Source organism: Scyliorhinus torazame, chromosome 8, assembly GCF_047496885.1.
Source record: "Scyliorhinus torazame isolate Kashiwa2021f chromosome 8, sScyTor2.1, whole genome shotgun sequence".
Classification (NCBI taxonomy): domain Eukaryota; kingdom Metazoa; phylum Chordata; class Chondrichthyes; order Carcharhiniformes; family Scyliorhinidae; genus Scyliorhinus; species Scyliorhinus torazame.
In genome coordinates, this window is record NC_092714.1 from 53634836 (window position 1) to 53658316 (window position 23481).

General features: G+C 55.4%; 1 protein-coding gene across 1 annotated transcript in view; it reads left to right on the forward strand.

Moving 5' to 3' along the window:
* LOC140427845 (CD166 antigen-like) overlaps positions 1-23481 on the forward strand; it is a 441201-nt gene that overhangs the window by 398152 nt on the left and 19568 nt on the right. Inside the window, 5 exon segments of the mRNA XM_072513612.1 lie at positions 1416-1545; positions 3187-3299; positions 4710-4845; positions 8224-8339; positions 13547-13685. Coding sequence (XP_072369713.1) covers positions 1416-1545; positions 3187-3299; positions 4710-4845; positions 8224-8339; positions 13547-13685 — 634 coding nt within the window.

Consider the following 23481-nt stretch of genomic DNA (forward strand, 5'->3'; position numbering starts at 1 on the left):
TTGACCTTGTTGACATCAATGACGGCAACTCGGAAGTCATCCTGGTCATCTGCATCACTTAACTGGAAGTCTTGATGCGTGGGCTGGACGGTCCTGACTCGTGTGCGAGGTTGTCGAGGATGCGCCGGATCCATGGGTTGAGCCGCACGACAGCGGGCTGCGTAGTGGCCTATCATGGCACATCTGTTGCACTGTCGGTTTTTTGCAGGACATTGCCCTTTTAAGTGTAGACCTCCACAATTGCTGCACGTCATGACGTCACGGCGTTCGTTGCGCCACTGCGCATGCGCAGTGCGATCTTGCGGTGGGCGCGCCTGCGCAGTGCGTCCCTCGTTGTGGCCGTTATTTTTGGCGCGCACCTGCGCGGGAGACCGCGAAAAGCGCGGGAAGCGGCCGCTGTCGTCCGGGCCGTGGGGCGGGAAGAAATCGACGGCCTGGATGCGTTCAACGTCGTGGGCGGCCTGGCTTGCCGATTCGACGGCTGGGGACCCCCTCCGTGCCAACTCGGACGCCTGAAATCGGGCAAAACGGCAGGTAGCATTTTCGTGGAGGACACAGGCTTCCACAGCAGACGCTAAGGTGAGGCTCTTTATTTTAAGAAGCTGCTGGCGTAGGCCACTAGAGGCAACGCCAAAAACAATCTGGTCCCTGATCATGGACTCTGTAGTGGTGCCGTAACCGCAGGACTGCGCTAGAATCCGGAGGTGCGTCAAAAAGGGTTGAAAAAGCTCCTCCTTACCTTGCAGGCGTTGCTGAAAGATGTATCTTTCAAAACTTTCGTTTACTTCAACTTGAAAGTGCTGGTCCAGTTTGAGGATGACCGTGTCATATTTGGCCTGGTTTTCGCCTTCTTCGAACACCAGTGAATTAAAGACATCGTTTGGGTGGGGGCCTGCGTAGAAGAGGAGCATTGCAATCTTCGAATCATCCGAGGCATTCTGTTTTTCGGTGGCACGGATGTACAGGTCAAATCGCTGCCTGTAGAGCTTCCAGTTGGTGCCTAGGTTCCCCGTGACTTGCATCGGCTGCGGTTTGCCGGTGTGGTCCATGTCCAGAATGGCAGGTTAGTAGGCAGGTATCGATCCACTCCTGTACCATGTGGTGTTGGGTGTTCTGACACACAGATGAGCCAACACAGTTGCATATGGTACAACGCTTCTTTATTTAAACTCACTATTTACAACTTGGTCTTTGCACTCTGCACGTGGGGGGCTCCCTGCTTGTGGTGTTTCAACAGCTCTTTCTTGTTCCCTTCTCCCCAGACCTACTGACCTCCAGGTGTCGTGCTCGTGCTTTTTTATGTGGTTGGTGTTCTTGTCTGTGATTGGTTGTGGTGTTGTGTACTCTGATTTGCCTGTTAGTGTGTCCATCATGATGTGTGTGTTTGAATATCATGACATACATGAATTTCGCAGGGGGAGGAAAAAGAAGTCAACACAAAGGAGTATGAACTGATTAATGTGTCGCAAGAGGATACCGGTGAATACTCATGCACTCAACAAGATAACCCTGACATAAAGGATGCTGTTAACATCACTGTGTACTGTAAGTCATTTATCTTAAAAGTAGAAATATTTATGGGTTTCTTTTGTCCTGCTTTGTTACATTTGAGCACATGTTTCCCAATTAGGGTAATGCTAACCAAAATAGGCTGGCATTTTCCTGTTACAAATGTGGATACATTTAGTCATCTCTTAGGGAGGAAGCATGGCCGGGTCTCTCTGATTACATTCACTCCAACAACACAACTTGTCAACAAGCTTCTGGAACTTGGTTTTCTGCTTGATTAGTGAACCTTAATTTACCCAGTAGAAAGCATAAAAATCAAAGATAAATTGTCTGAGTGAATGCCTGGTATGGGAAATTCAAACACAATTCCCAATAGATTTGAGTCCATACCACAAACTACCGATAATTCAGCTTAATTTCCCACTGTCTGTAAGAGTAGGCAAATCAGTACATTTCCGTTTTTATTTGTCTGCATAAACCAGCATCAGTTAATCAGAAGAGATAACCGTGGGTGATATAGACAAAATTGGCAAAGAGACAGAAAGCAGAGCACAGTGGTGGCTAGATAATTTTCACATTTTAATATCGATGCAAATAAAAATGGGGAGAGATGGTTGGTTATCGCTCCGTTTACACCATTGCACAGTCACAATTACCCCAAAGGGGCGCCAAAAAACATTTAGGACTCCACCCACCGCTGAAATTGCATTATATGAATGTTGGTTGATAACCTTGTTGAACTCAACTGTACTAGCTTCCTAAGGTTTTTCATCATGTTCATAATAATAAAGAACAGTAATGTACAGGAATGGTTATCTGCCAATGACTACACTCTGTGGCTGTAATTCCCTTTACAGTGCTAGAACTAAAGACTCACACAGGTCGACTGGTCCATTAGTTGAGCTCCCAGATGATGCTATGATCCTGAGGAGCTGTACTCCAGCAAGGAGAAAGCAATCTTCAGAGATGGGAAAGGGAGGACAGAACCTCTGCAGAGAGCATCTGCATTATAAAGAGCTGGAATTCTCAGGCCGTTTGCTGGCGGGTGGGAATCTCTGGTCCCGCCGGCAGTGCACCCCCCTTCCCGCCCGTGGGCTTCCCGCCAGCCTGGGGCGCCTTCAATGGGAATTCTCATTGACAGCAGCGGATGCAGAGAATCCCGCTGCTAGCAGACAGCACGCCACCAATAAACACCCGGTTGGGAGGCCAGAAAATCTCACATCTCAGCCAAGTGGTTCCTCATCCTTAATACTTCCTGGGAAACAAATGACAACAGAATTGTATAGGAATCAGATTTACATAGAATTTACAGTGCAGAAGGAGGCCATTCGGCCCATCGAGTCTGCTGGCTCTTGGAAAGAGCACCCTACCCAAGGCCACACCTCCACCCCATCCCCATAACCCAGTAACCACACTCAGCACTAAGGGCAATTTTGGTCACTAAGGGCAATTTAGCTTGGCCAATTCACCTAACCTGCACATCTTTGGACTGTGGGAGGAAACCGGAGCACCCGGAGGAAACCCGCGCAGACACGGGGAGAACGTGCGGACTCCACACAGACAGTGACTGAGCGGGGAATCGAACCTGGGACCTTGGAGCTGTGAAGCAATTGTGCTAACCACCATGCTACCGTGCTGCTGAGACATAATAACTTATAAATGTTCTATTACTAACAGACTTGACCTTGACTATGAATCCTGATGAAGATGTCACTAAGATGGTTGGGGAAAATATAACCGTGGAATGCATTGCTGAGTCTTCCGGAACTGTGAATGTTACCCTGATGAAAGTAAGCTGATGACTATTCTAACCTATGCTAAGTAACTAAAACTTATGCAGTGAAATTTGGTAAGAGTAGATTTGATGTGACAAAGAGGTAGGGGGTGAATGGCAAAATTTAGACTCTTCGAGATGCGAGGTCTCTCACTGTAGCCAATCATAACTAGAACCCAGATTTAATCATTCCAAGGCATAGCACATTGGAACCCCTACATTACTGCCAGTTAGATGGCAATGCAGGGGATCCAGTACAGTCAACTTATAATTTGAACACGTTGAAATGCGGTTGTAGTTGCTCCCAAACACAGTGATGTAGCTTTGCCTAGCTTGACAGATCTAAAAAATATTGCTTTAAGGTAGAAGGGGCATCTTTTTTTTTTTACATAGAATTTACAGTGCAGAAGGAGGCCATTCGGCCCATTGTGTCTGCACCGGCTCTTGGAAAGAGCACCATACCCAAGGTCAACACCTCCACCCTATCCCCATAACCCAGTAACCTCACCCAACCCCACCCAAAACTAAGGGCAATTTTGGACACTAAGGGCAATTTATCATGGCCAATCCACCTAACCTGCACATCTTTGGACTGTGGGAGGAAACCGGAGCACCCGGAGAAAACCCACGCACACACTGGGAGGATGTGCAGACTCCGCACAGACAGTGTCCCAAGCCGGAATCGAACCAGGGACCCTGGAGCTGTGAAGCAATTGTGCTATCCACAATGCTACCATGCTGCATCTGTTCTATCTGCTAATTTATTTGAAGCACATATAGATGATTGTAGGTGCATCTCCTAAGAATGAAGGTGCACGTTGACCTTCCTTATCTTTGTCCAACAAAGCAAAATCTTGTTGCATGTCTGGCCATTAGTATTTAAGACATGTGTCCAAATAGTTTATCTTCATGATTCATAGATCTTAGACAACAATCGATAACTTTCCCCAGCTCATGAGTGAGTCGAGCTGTGAAGACTTTTAGTAAAGTTGGAAGATTTTCAGAGTGGGAAGGACCTGTCACCGAGTACTCCAGAGAGTTTGTTAGCCTCTCTTATCTGTGCCGGACCGCCTCACGAGGACCGTGACAAGTAAACCAGTTCTATCGGCTGAAGGTGGCTGCCTGAAACGCTTGATTTGGCAGAAGGATCTAAATGTTTGTTGCAATCCTGATGAGGCAGCTTTGAGATTTGGGACCACATTGGTGGAGAGCAGGGATAAGAATCTTGCTGAGGGTGCTCAATTCTCCAGCAGAAGTGATGCTTTGGTACAAATAGTGGTTGTACAGGGGCTAGTGGTTGATTTATGTGCTGTACAAATATTCTGTGCTTCTCTCTGGGCTGTGGTGACTCCTTGAACTTGTGTTTTATTCCAGAAGATCCAGGCAGGTTTTAATATGCTTCTGACATGTTCTTTCTGTGTTTCAGAGAGATACGAATTGCACAAATCCCTTCGTAATGGAGTCACTGCAGTACACGCATTCTGGTACTTATACTTGCTCAGCCAAAATAAAGGAAGTGAAGGGAATGAAAAGAGAAGAGACAGTGAATGTACGAGTAGAAGGTAAAACAAACACGTTTGTGTAGCACCACCAATCAGGTCCATCTTACACTGTTTTCTGAAAACTTTCTCCCTACATTTTTGAAAGCTGTAATTCTGATTTATTGTACCGACCATCTTCCAGGCCCTCACAATGTTTCCCACTGCTTAATTACACATTCGGAGGTGGGTAACACAATGACTTTAGAAGGGATTATAGCTGAGTCCAGTCCTGCTCCATCTGACAACCACACGCACAGGGTGGAGTCTTAACATATATTTTCAGTGTCAGGTTCTGAAGCCCCACGTGTATCTCTTCAGCTGCACAGCCGATATTTTAGTCCAGATTTTGAGCATTTCTGGGGAAAAAAGAATCATTGGTTGAGCTTTACGCTGTCACTGTGGCTGGGCGGGGCCCGATAGAGCCAGTAAGGCAGGCTCCACAGAGATTGGGGCAACCTGATCAGCACAAAAAGAACAACCCCCTCCAGCCCCTGGGCATCAGGGCTATCACCCGCTCTCCCACCCTCCAAACATCAGGGCTCTCACACCCCCCAGCCCGACCCAATCAACATCGGGGGCTCCACCATCATCAGCATCAGGGCTCTCAGCACCTCTCTTCTCCCCCCCCGCCCCCCTCCCAATCTGCATCGAGGGGTCCACCCCCACCCCCACCAATATCAGCAACAGGGCTCCCCCTATCAGCATCGGGGGCTCTCGTCCTTCCTTCGCCCCCCCCCCCGCCCTCACCATCAAGGACTCTCACCCCCCCCACCCCACCATCATCAGCATCGGGGCTCTCACTCCCCACCGCACCATCAGGGCTCTCACTCCCCAGCTCACCATCGGCACTCTCACCCCCCACCCCACCATCATCAGCATCAGGGCTCTCACCCCCCACCCCACCATCATCAGCATCGGGGCTCTCACTCCCCACCGCACCATCAGGGCTCTCACTCCCCACCTCACCATCGGCAATCTCACCCCCCACCGCACCATCAGGGCTCTCACCCCCCACCTCACCATCAAGGACTTTCACCCCCCCACCCCACCATCATCAGCATCAGGGCTCTCACCCCCCCACCCCACCATCATCAGCATCGGGGCTCTCACTCCCCACCTCACCATCAGAGCTCTCACTCCCCACCTCACCATCAGGGCTCTCACCCCCCACCTCACCATCAAGGACTCTCATCCCCCCATCCCACCATCATCAGCATCAGGGCTCTCACCCCCCCATCCCACCATCATCAGCATCGGGGCTCTCACTCCCCACCCCACCATCATCAGCATCAGGGCTCTCACCCCCCCATCCCACCATCATCAGCATCAGGGCTCTCACTCCCCACCCCACCATCATCAGCATCAGGGCTCTCACTCCCCACCGCACCATCAGGGCTCTCACTCCCCACCCCACCATCATCAGCATCAGGGCTCTCACTCCCTACCGCACCATCAGGGCTCTCACTCCCTACCGCACCATCAGGGCTCTCACTCCCTACCGCACCATCAGGGCTCTCACTCCCTACCGCACCATCAAGGACTCTCACCCCCCCATCCCACCATCATCAGCACCAGGGCTCTCACTCCCCACCCCACCATCATCAGCATCAGGGCTCTCACCCCCCCACCTCACCATCAAGGACTCTCATCCCCCCCACCGCGCCATCATCAGCATCAGGGCTCTCACCCCCCATCCCACCATCATCAGCATCGGGGCTCTCACCCCCCACCGCACCATCGACACTCTCACCCCCCACCCCACCATCATCAGCACCAGGGCTCTCACCCCCCACCGCACCATCAGGGCTCTCACTACCCACCCCGGTAGCACAGAGTTTAGCACTGTTGCTTCACAGTACCAGGGTCCCAGGTTCGATTCCCGGCTTGGGTCACTGTCTGTGTGGCGTATGCACGTTCTCCCAGTGTCTGCTTTCCATCGGATGCTCCGGTTTCCTCCCACAGTCCAAAGATGTGCAGGTTAGGTGGATTGGCTATGCTAAATAACCGCTTAATGTCCAAAGAAAAAGGTTAGATGGGTTACAGGGATAGGGTGGAGGCATGGGCTTAAGTAGGGTGCTTTTTCCAGGGGCCAGTGCAGACTCGATGGGCCAAATGGTCTCCTTCTGCACTGTAAATTGTATGATCACCATCGGGGCTCTCTACCCCACCACCATCAGCATCGGAGCTCTTTGCAAACATAACGCAAACCCTGCCCCCCCCCCCCCAATAGGGCTCCCCAGAAAACCTGCCCCTGACACTACTCCCTGGCACAGGTTGGCTCTTCCAGATTATCTTTGCACCCCCGGGGGGAGGGGGGGTGGTGCTCGACTGATTCAAGTTTTTCAACACGTTGTAAACCTCGCCGATATATTCAGTGAGGTGGAAGCTCTCATCAATTATATCGTCTTAAAATGCGGTTGACAGCTGGTGGATTTCTCAACACGTTGCCAGTGGTGGGCCTGGAAAATCGGGAATCACAATCTCACCAGAGAGATTTGTGTTTTCCGATTCTCACCGAATTTTCTGCTCGTGTTGTCATTCTCACTGACGGCTAACCCTGCCTCAAAATTGTCCCATAGCTTCCAGGATCACTCAACAACAATGGAGAATTATTTTCCCTCGCCCGATGGTACTGAGACCAGTTTTAGTGCCTATAGTACCACCGTGGATGAGATCAGCTAAGTCAACACTGACTAGGAATTGAACTTGGGCCCTTTCCAAGTGTGTTGGATTTGGATTTGATTTATTGTCCTGTGTACCGAGGTACAGTGAAGAGTATTGTTCTGCGTACAGTCCAGACAGGTCGTTCCATACATAAAAAAACATAGGACATACATAAATACACAATGTAAATACACAGACACAGGCATCGGGTGAGCATACAGAGTGTAGTACTACTCGGTAGAGAAGATGTGTGAAGAGATCAGATCAGTCCTTAAGTGGGTCATTCAGGAGTCTGGTAACAGCGGGGAAGAAACAAGAGTGAATCAACATGACACCAGGCAGGGTTTTTACCAAATGGACTTTCAAATGACCTATTTTTACCATTGCTTCACTTCAGACACTTTAAGCGGCATCAAAGTTTCAGGTAAGTGGACCATCGGGAGCCTAAACTGTTAAATAACTAGTTGACAGAATTGTTAGCAAAGTGGGTTACTTTTTCTATGGGTTGCAGTTCCTTTTGCATCACCAGAGCAATAATCTGGTCGTGTGAGTCACGCAACTCTTATTAAACCTACCTAATTTGCATCCGATTAATTTCAGGGGAATTGGTCTGATTCCATCCGGTATAGGCGATCCGCCCCGTCAGGTTACCACTCAGACAATGATAACAAAAGTCTTATTCCTATATTTGCTTAAGTTGGCCATGTTAATAAATCATTTTTCTCTTTATTACAGGAAAGCCAAGGATAAATAAATTGACAAAGAAGGTTGTGAACAATGCTAAAGTGATCAGCTGTGTTGTGGAAGGATTTCCCCAACCCCTTGTGCAGTGGAGCGTCAATGGAACAGCTGTAAGTAACGGAGAGGAAAACGTCCTCGGTCTTCCATCTGAAGCAGAATTGTAACCAGCTGTGCTTTTTATGGGATGATGTGCTTTATAAAGAAGACTACAAGAGCAAGGAAGTTGTGCTCAAGCTATGTAAAACATTACTATATTCCAGCTGGAGTGTTATGTCCAATACTGGGCACCACATTTTAAGAGGAACATGAAGGCTTTGTAGATGGAACAGAAGATAATTATTAGAATGGTTCTGGGGATAAGGAATTAGTTATGGAGACTGGAGAAGCTGGGGTTGTTCTCCTTATAGCAGAGAAGACTAAGAGGGGATTTTATTGAGGCTTTTAATATAATGCAGGGTTTATATAGGGTAATAGAGAAAAACTGTCCCATTGGCTAAAGTTTCAATAAGCAGAAGACACAGTTTGAACATCATTGATTAAAGGGCCAGAAGTGGTTAGGATTTGGAATGTCGAGATTCAATAGCCTCTTTCAAAAGATAATTGGACAAATACTTGAAGTAACAAAGATCGCAGTGGTATTGAGAAGAATAAAATCATTATGATGAAGCACTTTTTAAAAACAAAATTATATTTATGTATGTGCTTTGAAATTACACTGTTCAGTATTAATAACTCATTTGTTAGTGAAGTTCCTTCGTTTGCTTTATTAGCAGAATTTAAACTGATTATTTTTAAAAGCTCGCTTTTAAAGAAAATAAATGATCTTAACTGTCCATTAGAACAATATTCCCTGTTCCCTTTGGAATCAGAGAATGACATGGTTTGGAACTGTAATCCCATGGGAGTATTGTCCAGGGTCACACACAAAGAAAGGAAATTGAGGAATAGAAAGGCTACCAAGTGCCCATGGGACTTCACCGCGAATACTTCATTGAAATTCCCAGTGCTCATGTGTGAACTTGGGAACGGGATAGCAACTAGGAGGGGGAATCATGGTTGAATTTCTATGTTTCTCTTGCTTTCCCAAGGCTAATTGTACAAACATCTTGACTAAACTTGCCTGGACTGTATGGTTCAGTTCCACATTGTGCAATGCTTGTGCAATGCTTTTATCATAATGATTCATTGTGAAATTCCCTTTCTGATCTTTCTGACAGTACTTGTCCAAGAATGTATAGACTTTTGCCATAGGCACAATAGAAATGAGTGGATAATTCCCACTGCTGCTTCACAGCACCAAGAACCCGGGTTCAATTCCGGCCTTGGGTCACTGTCTGTGCAGAGTTTGTACGTTCTCCCCGTGTTTGCGTGTGTTTCCTCCCGTGTTATCCGGTTTCTTCCCACAGTCCAAAGATGTGCAAGTTAGATGGATTGACCATGCTAAATTGTCCCTTAGTGTCTGTCATGATATGCAGACATGCACTTAATGAGATACAGACAGGCGGCTAATGAGCACAGGGAACAGGACATAACCAATCAGCAGGCAGAACACTTGGGGGTGGTTTCCTACTATGAAAGGCACAAGGCACTCACACTCCACTTCTTTCTACTAGGGACATCTACAGAGTGAGTCCAGTGTACATATCACGTAACGCATACAGCACGTGGCTAAGAGCTAGTCTGGTTCAGTCAGATAGAGAAATCACACTTAGGTTAGCAGAGAGTCGAACTCACAGAGAACTGTGCTAACTGTGACAGGTTCAATAAATCAAATTGAACTAACTTCAAGGTCTGGAGTCTACTTGAGTTATAGCTGCATCCAGTTGCAGCCCGTGTTATCTCTGTGCTTAACACGACATGGTACCAGTAGACTGCTATCCTTAGGTGGTTTACCTCAATCTGTTCTGTGATGACCAGCAAAGACATCCCGGCACCATGGAGAAGATCCAGCCTCCTCAACTGCTGCGGACCTCCGGCAATCTCAGTGCGTCTGATAGAAGAAAAATCGCGCATCTCCTCTCAACTGCTGGGGATCAAGCCATCCAAATCTTTAACTCTTTTAACTTCACCGAAGGCCAGGACAAGACAAAGATTCAGACCATCCTGGACAAGTTTGACAGTCATTGTGAAGTGGACATCAATGAAATCTTCGAGCGCTATATCCTTAAGCAACGCCTACAAGGTAAAGATGAATCTTTCAACTCCTTCCTCACTAATCTCCGTCTACTGACGCTATCCTGCAACTTTGGTGATATTGCTGACTCCATGATCAGGGATCAGATCGTTTTCGGAGTTCACTCTATTCTCTGAGAGAGCAGCTTTTAAAAATCAAGCATATGACCCTGTTCTTTTGGCATGTCAACACTGAAGTTCTTGGGTGACCAGGTATCTCAGCAGGGACACAGACAAGGTCAAGCCCATTGAAGCCATGAAGACCCCTGAAGTCAAGAAGGCGGTGCTGCGCTTCCTAGGGATGGTGAACTTCTTGGGCAAGTTTATCCCAAACCTGACCTCACACACCACGGCCCTCAGACACCTGGTAAAAACGTCCACTGCCTTTGGGTGGAAGGCAGCTCATCAAGCAGAGTGGTTGGAGCTGAAAGCCAAGCTCACCACTGCACCTGTATTGGCTTTTTTTGATCCTGACAGGGAAACGAAAATCTCGACAGATGCGAGTCAGGACGGCATCGGCGCGGTGTTGCTCCAGCGCGATGACACCTCATCCTGGGCACCGGTTGCCTACGCATCACCCACCGAGCAGCGGTACGCCCAAATCGAAAAGGAATGCCTGGGCCTTCTCACTGGAATTATCATGTTCCACGATTATGTCTTCGGCCTGCCGACGTTCACCACAGGCCTCTGGTCCACATTATCCACCAGGACCTGAACGACATGACGCCCCGGCTGCAGCGCATCCTCCTCGGGCTCAGACAGTATGACTTTGAGCTTGTGTACACGCCGGGCAAGGAGCTCATTATTGCGGATGTCTTGTCCTGCCGGCATTCGTCCAACAGATCGAATCACAGGTGCAGCTGTGGGCCGGCAACCTCCCGGCGTTGGATGAAAAGGTGATCCGCATTCATGATGAGACAGCCAAGGGCCCGCTTCTACAGCGTGTCCTGCACCACCTCTCCAATGGCTGGCAAAAAGGGCAGTGCCCCCAACTCTTCAATGTGAAGGATGACCTGACGGTGGTTGATGGCATCCTCCTCAAGCTGGATCGCATCGTCATTCCACACAGTCTCCAGAGCTTGGTGCTCCGGCAAATACACGAGGGACATCTGGGTGTGGAGAAGTGCTGGCGCAGAGTGTCTCCTGGCCTGGGATTAGTCAGGACATCTCAAATATGGTCCTCAACTGTCCAACCTGTCAATGCTTCCAGCCAGCACAGGGCAAGGAGACACTTCAGCAGCACAAAATGGTGACCTCCCCGTGGTCCAAGGTGGGCATCGACCTCTTTCACGCCAATGGTCGTGATTATGTGCTCATCATCGATTATCTTTCCAACTACCCAGAAGTTGTGAAGCTCTCGGACCTCACGTCCAAGACCGTCATCAAGGCCTGTAAGGAGATGTTCTCCAGGCATGGTATTCCACTCACTGTCTTGAGTGACAATGGTACTTGCTTCAGCAGCCAAGAGTGGTCAAGATTTGCCCAGCTATACCAGTTTCATCACGTCACTTCAAGCCCACATTACCCGCAGTCCAACGGGGAGGTTGAGAAAGGGGTGCACATAGTAATGCAGCTCATCTGCAAGGCTGCGGATTCTGCTTCCAATGTCAAACTTGCGCGGCTCGCATACAAGGCAACCCCTCTGTCTACCGGCATGTCACTGGCTCAACTCCTGATAAACAGGGACCTGTGGACGACTCTTCCAGCCATACACTTGCCTGATCTGGATCACCTCCCGGTGCTGCAGAAGGTGCAGAAACTCCGGGACTGGCAAAAGCAGGACTATGACGCTCATGCCACCGATTTGCCTGTGCTATCCCCGGCGGATGCTGTTCGGATCCAGCTGCCTGATGTAGGCTGGTCAGCTCCAGCGGTTGTCCGACAGGCTGCTCCTTGATCGTACATTGTGCGTCTGGCTGATGGCTCTGTTGTGCGGCGCAACAGACGGGACCTGCGCACAGTTGCCCACCCGCAACCACATTCTTCGCTGTTTCCATCTGTTATTGTGCCACCTCCTGACACCTCGAACCACGAGGCCACAGGTCTGGCTGCAATCCCGCCCATCAAGGCGCCGTTGTCCCCACCACCACCTCTCCGGCGGTCGGCCAGTATCAGATGCAAGCCCCAGAGATTGGACTTATGAACATTTGTTTTGTTTGCTATGTTCTGTTTTTGCACATTAGACACCTGTTTTCAGGTGTACATATGTTCCCATCTGCCATCTCATGTAAATACATTAGTTTTTCAGCCTACACATGTAAATACTTTCACATAGGCTGCAGAAAAACTTTTCCAAAAGGGGAGATGTCATGATATGGAGACATGCACATAATGAGATACAGACAGGCAGCTAATGAACACAGGGAACAGGACATAACCAATCAGTAGGCAGAACACTTGGGGGTGGTTTCCCACTATAAAAGGCACGAGGCACTCACACTCCGCCTCTTTCTACTAGGGACATCTACAGAGTGAGTCCAGTGTACATATCACGTAACGCATACAGCACGTGGCTAAGAGCTAGTCTGGTTCAGTCAGATAGAGAAATCACACTTGGGTTAGCAGAGAGTCGAACTCACAGAGAACTGTGCTAACTGTGTGACCGGTTCAATAAATCAAATTGAACTAACTTCAAGGTCTGGAGTCTGCTTGAGTTATAGCTGCATCCAGTTGCAGCCCGTGTTATCTCTGTGCTTAACACGACAGTGTCCAAAAACATAAGGTGGGGATAGGGTGAAGCGTGGGCCTAGGTAGGGTGCTCTTTTAGAGGGTAGGTGCAGACGCGATGGGCTCATTGACCTCCTTCTGCACTGTAGTGATTCTATGATTCAAACTCCGATAAAATATCTGATAAAACGAACAAACATTTATCTCATCACTCAGAGCTGAATCTGAACCCTATTCCCAAATGTGAAATGGCAGTAGGACAAGTGTAGCAATTCTGTGCTATGGAACGTGGAGCCTGGCTTTATCGGAGAGATGGAACTACAATGCTAACTCTGTGACCCACACTACTGTTGAGCAAGGATCCTTACTCGGAGCCCTAACGTGCCCTCTGAAGTCTACCCTAGATTTGCAGAACTCACCAATAAATACTGTGCCATCCCCTGTTGTGAATAAGAAATTATAAATATTTTCATTGCAGCCTAGGGAAGAACCAGTAAAGGACAAAAAATCACAATGGAACCATAGGATAACAGTAAAGCCTTCGGAGAACATTACAGTAACCTGCACAGCTATAAACTCCTTTGGCGAGGATCAAGATACAGTCAATCTAACTGCCAGTGAGTATTCTGCAACATTTTGCAAATAAAATGAGGGGTGGCTTGGTGGACGTATCAGTTACCCTAATAAAGGCTCATCTGCAACGTTTTGATATTCAGCAACAGTGGGGTGAATTCTCCGTCCCGGGATGCCCAAAACCCGTTTCCCGGTGAGACAGAGAAACGGGTGCCCAGTGGGAATCGGGATCGGCACGGGGCGCTGATTCATTTCCGATGCTCCAACCCCCTGCTGGTGGCGGGATCGGGGTTTGCGCCAGCGGGAGGATGCAAATGAAATGGGCCCTAATGACCCATTTGCATCCACTGAGCAGGACCGCCACGCTATTCTCCAGCCCTCCATAATTCTCCAGTCAACTGGGTCGGGAATTATGTGGGCAGGAATCACAACAGGTCTCACCACACGTGAACCTGACATAGTGGTCCTCACGGTGGGCCAAGGGAGTGACTCCTTAAGGGAGTTGCCGCTAATGTTAAGCGTGTGATTGCAATGCATTTACGTTCTCTTTGATGTGGTTGATGTTTGTAAACATTAGGCTTTCAGCACTTAGAGGCACTCACCTATGAAGGGAGATGAATGAATCAAGGCTGCAGATGTTTTGTTGAATCTGTCAATCACAGTCCACTACTGGAAAAGAATGAATGACTTGTAGCTCCAGGATCTGAAGGGTTTAAACTCAGCTGTTCTCTTTCTAGGAATGGAAACGTGGTGCTGCCAGGTAGTGTTACAACTGCAATTTCTGTTACTGCGCCTGTCTGGACTGCTCTCTAGCTTCCAGACGGGGGTCTTTTTTTCAGGGGGCTCTGTGGGGGGGGGGTTCCTCTAGTTAGGTAGTCACTGAGGAAGGGGGGGGGGTCACCCCCATACTTGGGGAATGGGGGCACCCAGAAATTCCGAGGGTGGGGGGCTGATCTGAGGGGGGAGGGGGGTGGGGGAAGTGGCAGGCCAAGGGAATTATCTTGTGAAAAGTGTTTATGAAACCTCTGATCAGTAATTTTCAATTATTTGAAGGATATGTATTTGTGTCGAGAACCAGGGGTGAAATTCTCCATTATCGGCGGAAAGTCCGCCGATCGGCGCAAAAAACGGCGCAAATCCCACTTGCGTCACGTCATAAAAATGGGCCGATAGTCTGCGGCCCGAAATGGGCTAGCAGCGACGTAACGGGATCCGCGCTTGCGCAGTGGTTCACGCCGTGCAGCGTCATACGCGCTGCACGGCGTGACGGCTCATAAGGCCGCGCAGCTCCCCCCCACCCGACCGGAACAGCCGACCGCAACACCCGACTTGATGGCTGGCCGTCGCTCAGCCCCGAGGTTCGAGTCACGCGATGTGGAGGCGCTCCTGGACGCGGTGGAGCAGAGGAGGGACGCCATGTATCCCGGGCACGGCCGCAGAGTTGCCCCACGCCACAGCCGGCGTCTGTGGAGGGAGGTGGCAGAGGCCGTCACCGCTGTGGCCCTGACACCACGGACAGGCACCCAGTGCCACAAGAAGGTGAACAACCTCGTCAGAGCAGGCAGGGTGAGCCTCCCCCATATCCCCCCCCTCCCCCATATCACCCCCTCCCCCATATCCCCCCTCCCCATATCCCCCCCTCCCCATATCCCCCCCTCCCCCATATCCCCCCCTCCCCCATATCCCCCCCCATATCCCTCCCCCCCCATATCCCCCCTCCCCCATATCCCCCCCTCCCCCATATCCCCCCTCCCCCATATCCCCCCCTCCCCCATATCCCCAAGTGAATCCAGCCCTAACCTTAACCTCTGCAATGCACGCGCAACCGATGGCGTGCATTCATATACCTGCCTAACACTGTTGCCTTTTACCCCTGCCACCACCCCCCCCCCCCCCCCCCCCACAGGAGAAGCGCGCACACAACAATAGGGAGCATGTGAGGACTGGAGGAGGGCCCGCTGATGAGAGGCCACTGACCGTACACGAGGAAAGGGCCCTGGAACTGGCTGGCGGACCTGAGGACCGGGAGGTTGCTGATGCAGAGGTCGGGGGCCCACGAGCAAGTGAGCCATCAACAGCCCGTCCCCTATATCCCCCTCCCCCGTATCACCTGATCACTGCCTGATGTCTAACAATGCATGCTTCATTGTGTATCGCAGGACCAAACGTCCAGGCACCCATCCCCGCAGATGCACACCGCCCGCAGGATGCCCCTCGGAGACCACAGGAGACGGAGAGACCCGCACCCTCCAGCATGCGACGCCCGCAGGATGCCCCTCGCACACCACGGGAGACGGAGAGACCCGGACCCTCCAGCATGCGACGCCCGCAGGATGCCCCTCGCACACCACGGGAGACGGAGAGACCCGGACCCTCCAGCATGCGACGCCCGCAGGATGCCCCTCGCACACCACGGGAGACGGAGAGACCCGGACCCTCCAGCATGTGACGCCCGCAGGATGCCCCTCGGAGACCACAGGAGACGGAGAGACCCGCACCCTCCAGCATGCGACGCCCGCAGGATGCCCCTCGCACACCATGGGAGACGGAGAGACCCGGACCCTCCAGCATGCGACGCCCGCAGGATGCCCCTCGGAGACCACAGGAGACGGAGAGACCCGCACCCTCCAGCATGCGACGCCCGCAGGATGCCCCTCGCACACCACGGGAGACGGAGAGACCTGGAGCAACAGGGAGACGACACCCCCGTCACGTGCGGGAGCGACCACCCAGCGATGAGGGGGGCAGCCACAGGCCCCCGTCACATCCGAGCCAGGACACCACTACCCAGGACACCACTATCCAGGACACCCCTACCCGGGACACCACTACCCAGGACACCCCTACCCGGGACACCACTACCCAGGACACCCCTACCCGGGACACCACTACCCAGGACACCCCTACCCGGGAAGACGAAATACCGGACAGTGACTCAGAGTGGATGGGTGGAGACGAACCCTCACCCCAAAGTGCCATGGACTCAGAGTGGGACGAAGAGCACGACACAACGCCACTGCTGTCACCAACACCCTCCACCATCGCAGAAACACTCACCACGGTTGGGCACTTTAGTGATGAGGCGTCTGGTACACTCACTGGTGCGCACAACACAGCCGTCCCGGTACAGCAGGTGGAGGTAGGAGCAGCAGAGGGACCAGGTGGTCGGTGGGCAGCCCAGGCCAAGCGAACATCTGCCGCCCAGATGGATCCCGGGTTCCTGCAGTTACCACACCCACACATAGATCCGATGCAACCACCGACACGGAGACGAGCGAATAGGGTGACGGGTGGCTTGCGGCAGCTGCGGTCGCAGGTGGAGGAGTCCACCCGCGTCCAGGAGCTGGGAGTGGTCCCGGTCATGCGTGCCACCCAGGCTGACACCGCACGGGTGGCGTCCGCGGTGGAGGCAATGGGTGCGACGGTGTCAGACATGGGGAACGGTTTGCGAGGCCTGGGGCATTCCGTGCAGGCGGCGTCTGTGGCCCAGGAAATGGCTGCCCTCTCACAGGAGGCCATGAGCCAGTGCCAGCGCCAGATGGCAGAGGCGCTCAACGCCATAGCCCAGTCTCAGCAGGCCATGGCCCAGTCTCAGCAGGCCATGGCCCAGTCTCTGCAGGCCATGGCCCAGTCTCTGCAGGCCATGGCCCAGTCTCAACAGGCCATGGCCCAGTCTCAGCAGGCCATCGCTGAGGGCATCGGCGCCAGGGGCCATGTGCGAGCCGGCGTCGCACTGTCACAGACAGGGTTTGACAACCCCCTGGGCTCCATGGCTGCAAACCTGCAGACCCCTGTCGATACCAGCACGGGCCTCCAGGACTGGCAGCGCCAGATGTCGGGGGCGCGTCGGATGGCCAGTCCGTTCGCATCCCCCACCCATGTAGAGGCCTGGGGGCCATCGGGCACCCCGAGGGAGGAGGAGGTGGTGTGGTCCGTCCCGGCTCCCTCTGTAGGGGAGGTCCCGGTACACTGCGACACCTCGGACTCCCCCCCTTCCGTCCCAGGTGCATCGGGTGGGCAACGGGCAGGACAGGCTGGCAGCTCGCCATCCCAGTCGCCCGGGCCGCAGCCTGGCCCATCTAGGCCAGGACGCCCCAGGAAACGGCCGCCAAAGGGATCCAGTGGCAGAGGGCAGGAATCACAGGAGTCCACCTCCAGTTCTGCTGTACCGTCTGGGGAACCACGTAGACGTAGTCAAAGGGCCCGTAAGGCCAAACAATTAGACACTGAGTAAGTTGGCACGGGTGCAGGGCACAGATGAGTTTTAGGGGCTAGGGCACGTGCATGAGCTCCTTTGGTTATTAAAGTCAATGTTACACCTACCGAAGCTGCCTTTGTGCTCTGTCCAAAGTGTGCGGGCGTGTCATGCACGTTGAGCGCAAGTGTGTGTGTGACGGGTGGTCTTACCTCAGCCCCAGGTGAGTCTGCCCCCTTCCCCCTGGGCCGCCATCAACATCCCCCGGGCAGAGGACGGGACCGTGCGCTGCAGTGTCACAGCCGCATGCAGGGATGGTCCGGGTGGATGGTGGTACTGTGGCCATGGGTCAGACATAGTCCAACGATGTAGAGCCAGGAGCTCATCGGAGGCGGGTTGTCATCATCCTCCATGGCCTGCGATAGACACGCGTCCACCCGCAACTGGGTGAGCCCGGCCCGTTGTGCCGCCGGTGGATCGGCAATTGGGGGGGGGGGGGGTGGTGTGCATGTGGGTGGGGTGTGTGGGGTTGGGGAGGGGGGTGAGGGTGCTGGGTGGGTGGATGGGTGGGGGGTGTGGGTGGTCGGCTGTTGCCATGGTGTGCGGTCTGTGGCCATACTACCCGATTCCCACGCCCATCTAGTCAGTGAAGCGGGCGTCTATCAGTCTGTCCCGTGCCCGCTGGGCCAGCCGGTAACGGTGGACAGCCACCCGCCTGTGTCTACCCCGTCTGCCCTGACCATTGCCCCCATCCCCCTCATCTGGGGAGGACTGCGCCTCTTCCTGCTGCTCCTCCACTCCGCCCTCCTCTGCCTGCGGCACATCGCCCCTCTGCTGGGCTATGTTGTGCAGGACGCAGCACACCACAATGATGCGGCCGACCCTATCTGACCGATACTGGAAGGGCGCCTCCAGAGAGGTCCAGGCACCTGAAACGCATCTTCAGCACGCCAAAGCACCTCTCGATCACTCCCCTTGTCGCTACATGGGCATCATTGTAGCGGTTCTCCGCCTCATTGCGTGGCCTCCGTATAGGCGTCATCAGCCACGATCGCAATGGGTAGCCCCTGTCGCCCAGCAACCAGCCCCTCAGCCGGGGATGGCGTCCCTCGTACATGCCGGGGATGGATGACCGCGACAACACGAATGAGTCGTGTACACTGCCTGGGTGACGGGCGCAGACGTGCAGGATCATCATGCGGTGGTCGCAGACCACCTGTACGTTCATCGAATAGGTCCCCTTCCTATTAGTGAACACGGCCCTGTTCTCTGCAGGTGGCCGCACCGCAACGTGCATCCCATCGATCGCGCCCTGGACCATGGGGAACCCGGCAACGGCAGAGAAGCCCACGGCCCGGGCATCTTGGCTGGCCCGGTCCACGGGGAAGCGGATGTAGCGGTGCGCCATGGCATAAAGGGCATCTGTCACTGCCCCGATGCACCGATGTCTGCGATATGCCGGACAGGTCCCCACTCGGTGCCTGGAATGACCCCGTTGCATAAAAGTTCAGGGCCACCGTAACCTTGACGGACACGGGGAGAGGGTGTCCCCCACCAGTGCCACGCGGTGACAGGTGTGCCAGCAGGTGGCAGATGTGTGCCACGGTTTCCCGGCTCATCCGGAGTCCCCTCCTGCATTCCCGGTCCGTGAGGTCCTGGTATGACTGCCGGGGCCGGTACACACGGGGCGCCCTTGGGTGCCTCCTTGGCCGTGGGGCCGCGACATCCTCCTCACCCTCCTCGTCCTGTCGGTCAGGTGTCCCTCCAGCCTGGGCGGCTGCTGCCTGCCCCTCTGCGGCAGCCTGCGCCGCCTCTCTGGCACGCTCCTCCTCCTCCTCATCCAGGGCAACATAGACATGAGCGGCTGCCACCACGGCGGCCAACATCGCTGGATGGTCTGAAAACATGACGGCCTGGTGGGGGGGGGGGGGGGGAGGGGAACGACGACATGTCATCATTGCCCATATCCCCTCCTCCCCCCAGCCAGGTGGCATGGACCGCATGGGTCCAACTGTTGGAGGCCAGCACCTGGCCAGGTGGACCAACTCATTTGCCCTCCCATCACCCCCCCCCCCCCCCCAACCTCCACCCCAGCACGGACCCCCCCCCCCAACCTCCACCCCAGCACGGACCCCCCCCCAACCCCCAACCTCCACCCCAGCACGGACCCCCCCCAACCTCCACCCCAGCACGGACCCCCCCCCAACCTCCACCCCAGCACGGACCCCCCCCCCCCAACCTCCACCCCGGCACGGACCCCACCCCCAACCTCCACCCCAGCACAGACCCCCCCCCCCCAACCTCCACCCCGGCACGGACACCCTCCCCAACCCCCAACCTCCCCCCAACACGGACCCCCCCCCCCAACCTCCACCCCAGCACGAAACCCCCTCCAATCTCCACCCCAGCACGGACCCCCCCCCCAACCTCCACCCCAGCACGGACCCCCCCCCAACCTCCACCCCAGCACGGCCCCCCCCCCAACCTCCACCCCAGCACGGACCCCCCCCAACCTCCACCCCAGCACGGACCCCCCCCCCCAACCTCCACCCCAGCACGGACCCCCCCCGACCCCCAACCGCCACCCCAGCACGGACCCCCCCCCAACCTCCACCCCAGCACGGACCCCCCCCCGTAACCTCCACCCCGGCACGGACCCCACCCCCAACCTCCACCCCAGCACGGACCCCCCCCAACCTCCACCCAGCACGGACCTCCCCCCCCAACCTCCACCCAGCACGGACCTCCCCCCCCAACCTCCACCCCGGCACGGACCCCCTCCCCAACCCCCAACCTCCACCCCAGCACGGACCCCCCCCCCCCAAGCTCCACCCCAGCACGGAACCCCCCCCCAATCTCCACCCCGGCACGGACCCCCCCCAACCTCCACCCCAGCACGGAACCCCCCCCCAACCTCCACCCCAGCACGGACCCCCCCCCCAAACTCCACCCCAGCACGGACCCCCCCCCAACCTCCACCCCAACCTCCACCCCAGCACGGACCCCTCCCCAACCTCCACCCCAGCACAGACTCCCCCCCCCAACCTCCACCCCAGCACGGACCCCCCCCCAACCTCCACCCCAGCACGGACCCCCCCCCAACCTCCACCCCAGCACGGACCCCCTCCCCAACCCCCAACCTCCACCCCAGCACGGACCCCCCCCAACCTCCACCCCGGCACGGACCCCACCCCCAACCTCCACCCCGGCACGGACCCCACCCCCAACCTCCACCCCAGCACGGCCCCCCCCAACCTCCACCCCAGCACGGACCCCCCCCCCAACCTCCACCCCAGCACAGACCCCCCCCCAACCTCCACCCCAGCACGGACCCCCCCCAACCTCCACCCCGGCACGGACCCTCTCCCCAACCCCCAACCTCCACCCCAGCACGGACCCCCCCCCCCAACCACCACCCCAGCACGGACCCCCCCCCCGAAACCTCCACCCCGGCACGGACCCCACCCCCAACCTCCACCCCAGCACGGACCCCCCCCCCAACCTCCACACCAGCACGGACCCCCCCCCCAACCTCCACCCCGGCACGGACCCCCTCCCCAACCCCCAACCTCCACCCCAGCACGGACCCCCCCCCCAACCTCCACCCCGGCACGGACTCCATCCCCAACCTCCACCCCAGCACGGCCCCCCCCCCCCCAACCCCAACCTCCACCCCAGCACGGACCCCCCCCCCCCAACCTCCACCCCAGCACGGACACCCCCCCCAACCTCCACCTCGGCACGGACCCCCCCCCCAACCTCCACCCCAGCACGGCCCCCCCCCCCCAACCCCAACCTCCACCCCAGCACGGACCCCCCCCCCCCAACCTCCACCCCAGCACGGACACCCCCCCCAACCTCCACCTCGGCACGGACCCCCCCCCCAACCTCCACCCCAGCACGGCCCCCCCCAACCTCCACCCCAGCACGGACCCCCCCCCCCAACCTCCACCCCAGCACAGACCCCCCCCCAACCTCCACCCCAGCACGGACCCCCCCCCAACCTCCACCCCGGCACGGACCCTCTCCCCAACCCCCAACCTCCACCCCAGCACGGACCCCCCCCCCCAACCACCACCCCAGCACGGACCCCCCCCCCGAAACCTCCACCCCGGCACGGACCCCACCCCCAACCTCCACCCCAGCACGGACCCCCCCCCCAACCTCCACACCAGCACGGACCCCCTCCCCAACCCCCAACCTCCACCCCAGCACGGACCCCCCCCCCAACCTCCACCCCGGCACGGACTCCATCCCCAACCTCCACCCCAGCACGGCCCCCCCCCCCCAACCCCAACCTCCACCCCAGCACGGACCCCCCCCCCCCAACCTCCACCCCAGCACGGACACCCCCACCAACCTTCACCCCGGCACGGACCCCACCCCCAACCTCCACCCCAGCACGGACCCCCCCCCAACCTCCACCCCAACACGGACCCCCCCCCCCCAACCTTCACCCCGGCACGGACCCAACCTCCACCCCAGCACGGCCCCCCCCCCCAACCTCCACCCCAGCACGGCCCCCCCCCCCCAACCTCCACCCCAGCACGGACCCCCCCCCAACCTCCACCCCAGCACGGACCCCCCCCCCAACCTCCACCCCAGCACGGACCCCCCCCCCCAATCTCCACCCCGGCACGGACCCCAACCCGGCACTCCCCCGGAGCCCAGCCTACTCTAACCACTCCCCCCCCCCCGCCGCACACACACACACACACACAAGCCGAGACACACCTCTCCTCACGCACTCAGTCTGCTGCAACGCCATTTCCTGCCCAGAGCCAACCCCCCAGGCCGTCACTCACCTCCTCGCTGGTCGGCGTGAGCCTGGAGCACCGGGTCACGCCGATGAAAAGGAGGTTTGATTCACGTCGACGTGAACGGTCATCACGTCGACGGGACTTCGGCCCATCCGGAAGGGAGAATATCGGCAGGCCGAAAATCGGCTGCCTTGCGCAGACCCGTGACATTCTCCGCGGCAGCGTCGCCATTAACGCCCCGCCGACTTTTCTCCCTTCGGAGACTTCGGCGGGGGCGGGATTCACGGCGGCCAACGGCCATTCTCCGACCCGGCGGGGGGTCGGAGAATGACGCCCCAGAGCTTTCTGTTCCACGTATCTTGTGCTTAAAATTGATTTGAGATAGTACGACTTGATGGAGAACGTCTCTGAGGCACTTTATATCTTATGAAATGCCTGGAAAGCACATACTCAGCATTTTACCATCAATAGAGAATTTTCCAATACGACTGAATGCACCCAGAAGGGAAAACCAGTAAAACTTGGGAAATGACTGGTACTGGTTCAAGCTGGCATTGCAAACGTCAAACTAGGACCGCAGTTCAGACCAGTGTTGGCCATTTGAACATTTTGCTGGGTTTTCCTACACACACACACAGACGCTTCCTCCCTCTTTTTATAGCTACCTTGTTTCTTATTTTAGCCATATTGGTAAAGACAGTATCCTTCTAAACATTTTTGGCTTGATTCTCCGTTCCTGAGACTAAGTGTGAACGCCAAGGCAGGAATCGTGCAGTTCCACGACGGTAAAGCTGGCGCTGCTCCTGGACCGATTCAGCAACTGTTGAGGGGCTCGCACCGGCACCACGTGGAACACATTGATTCTAATGAGAAATGGCGCTGGAT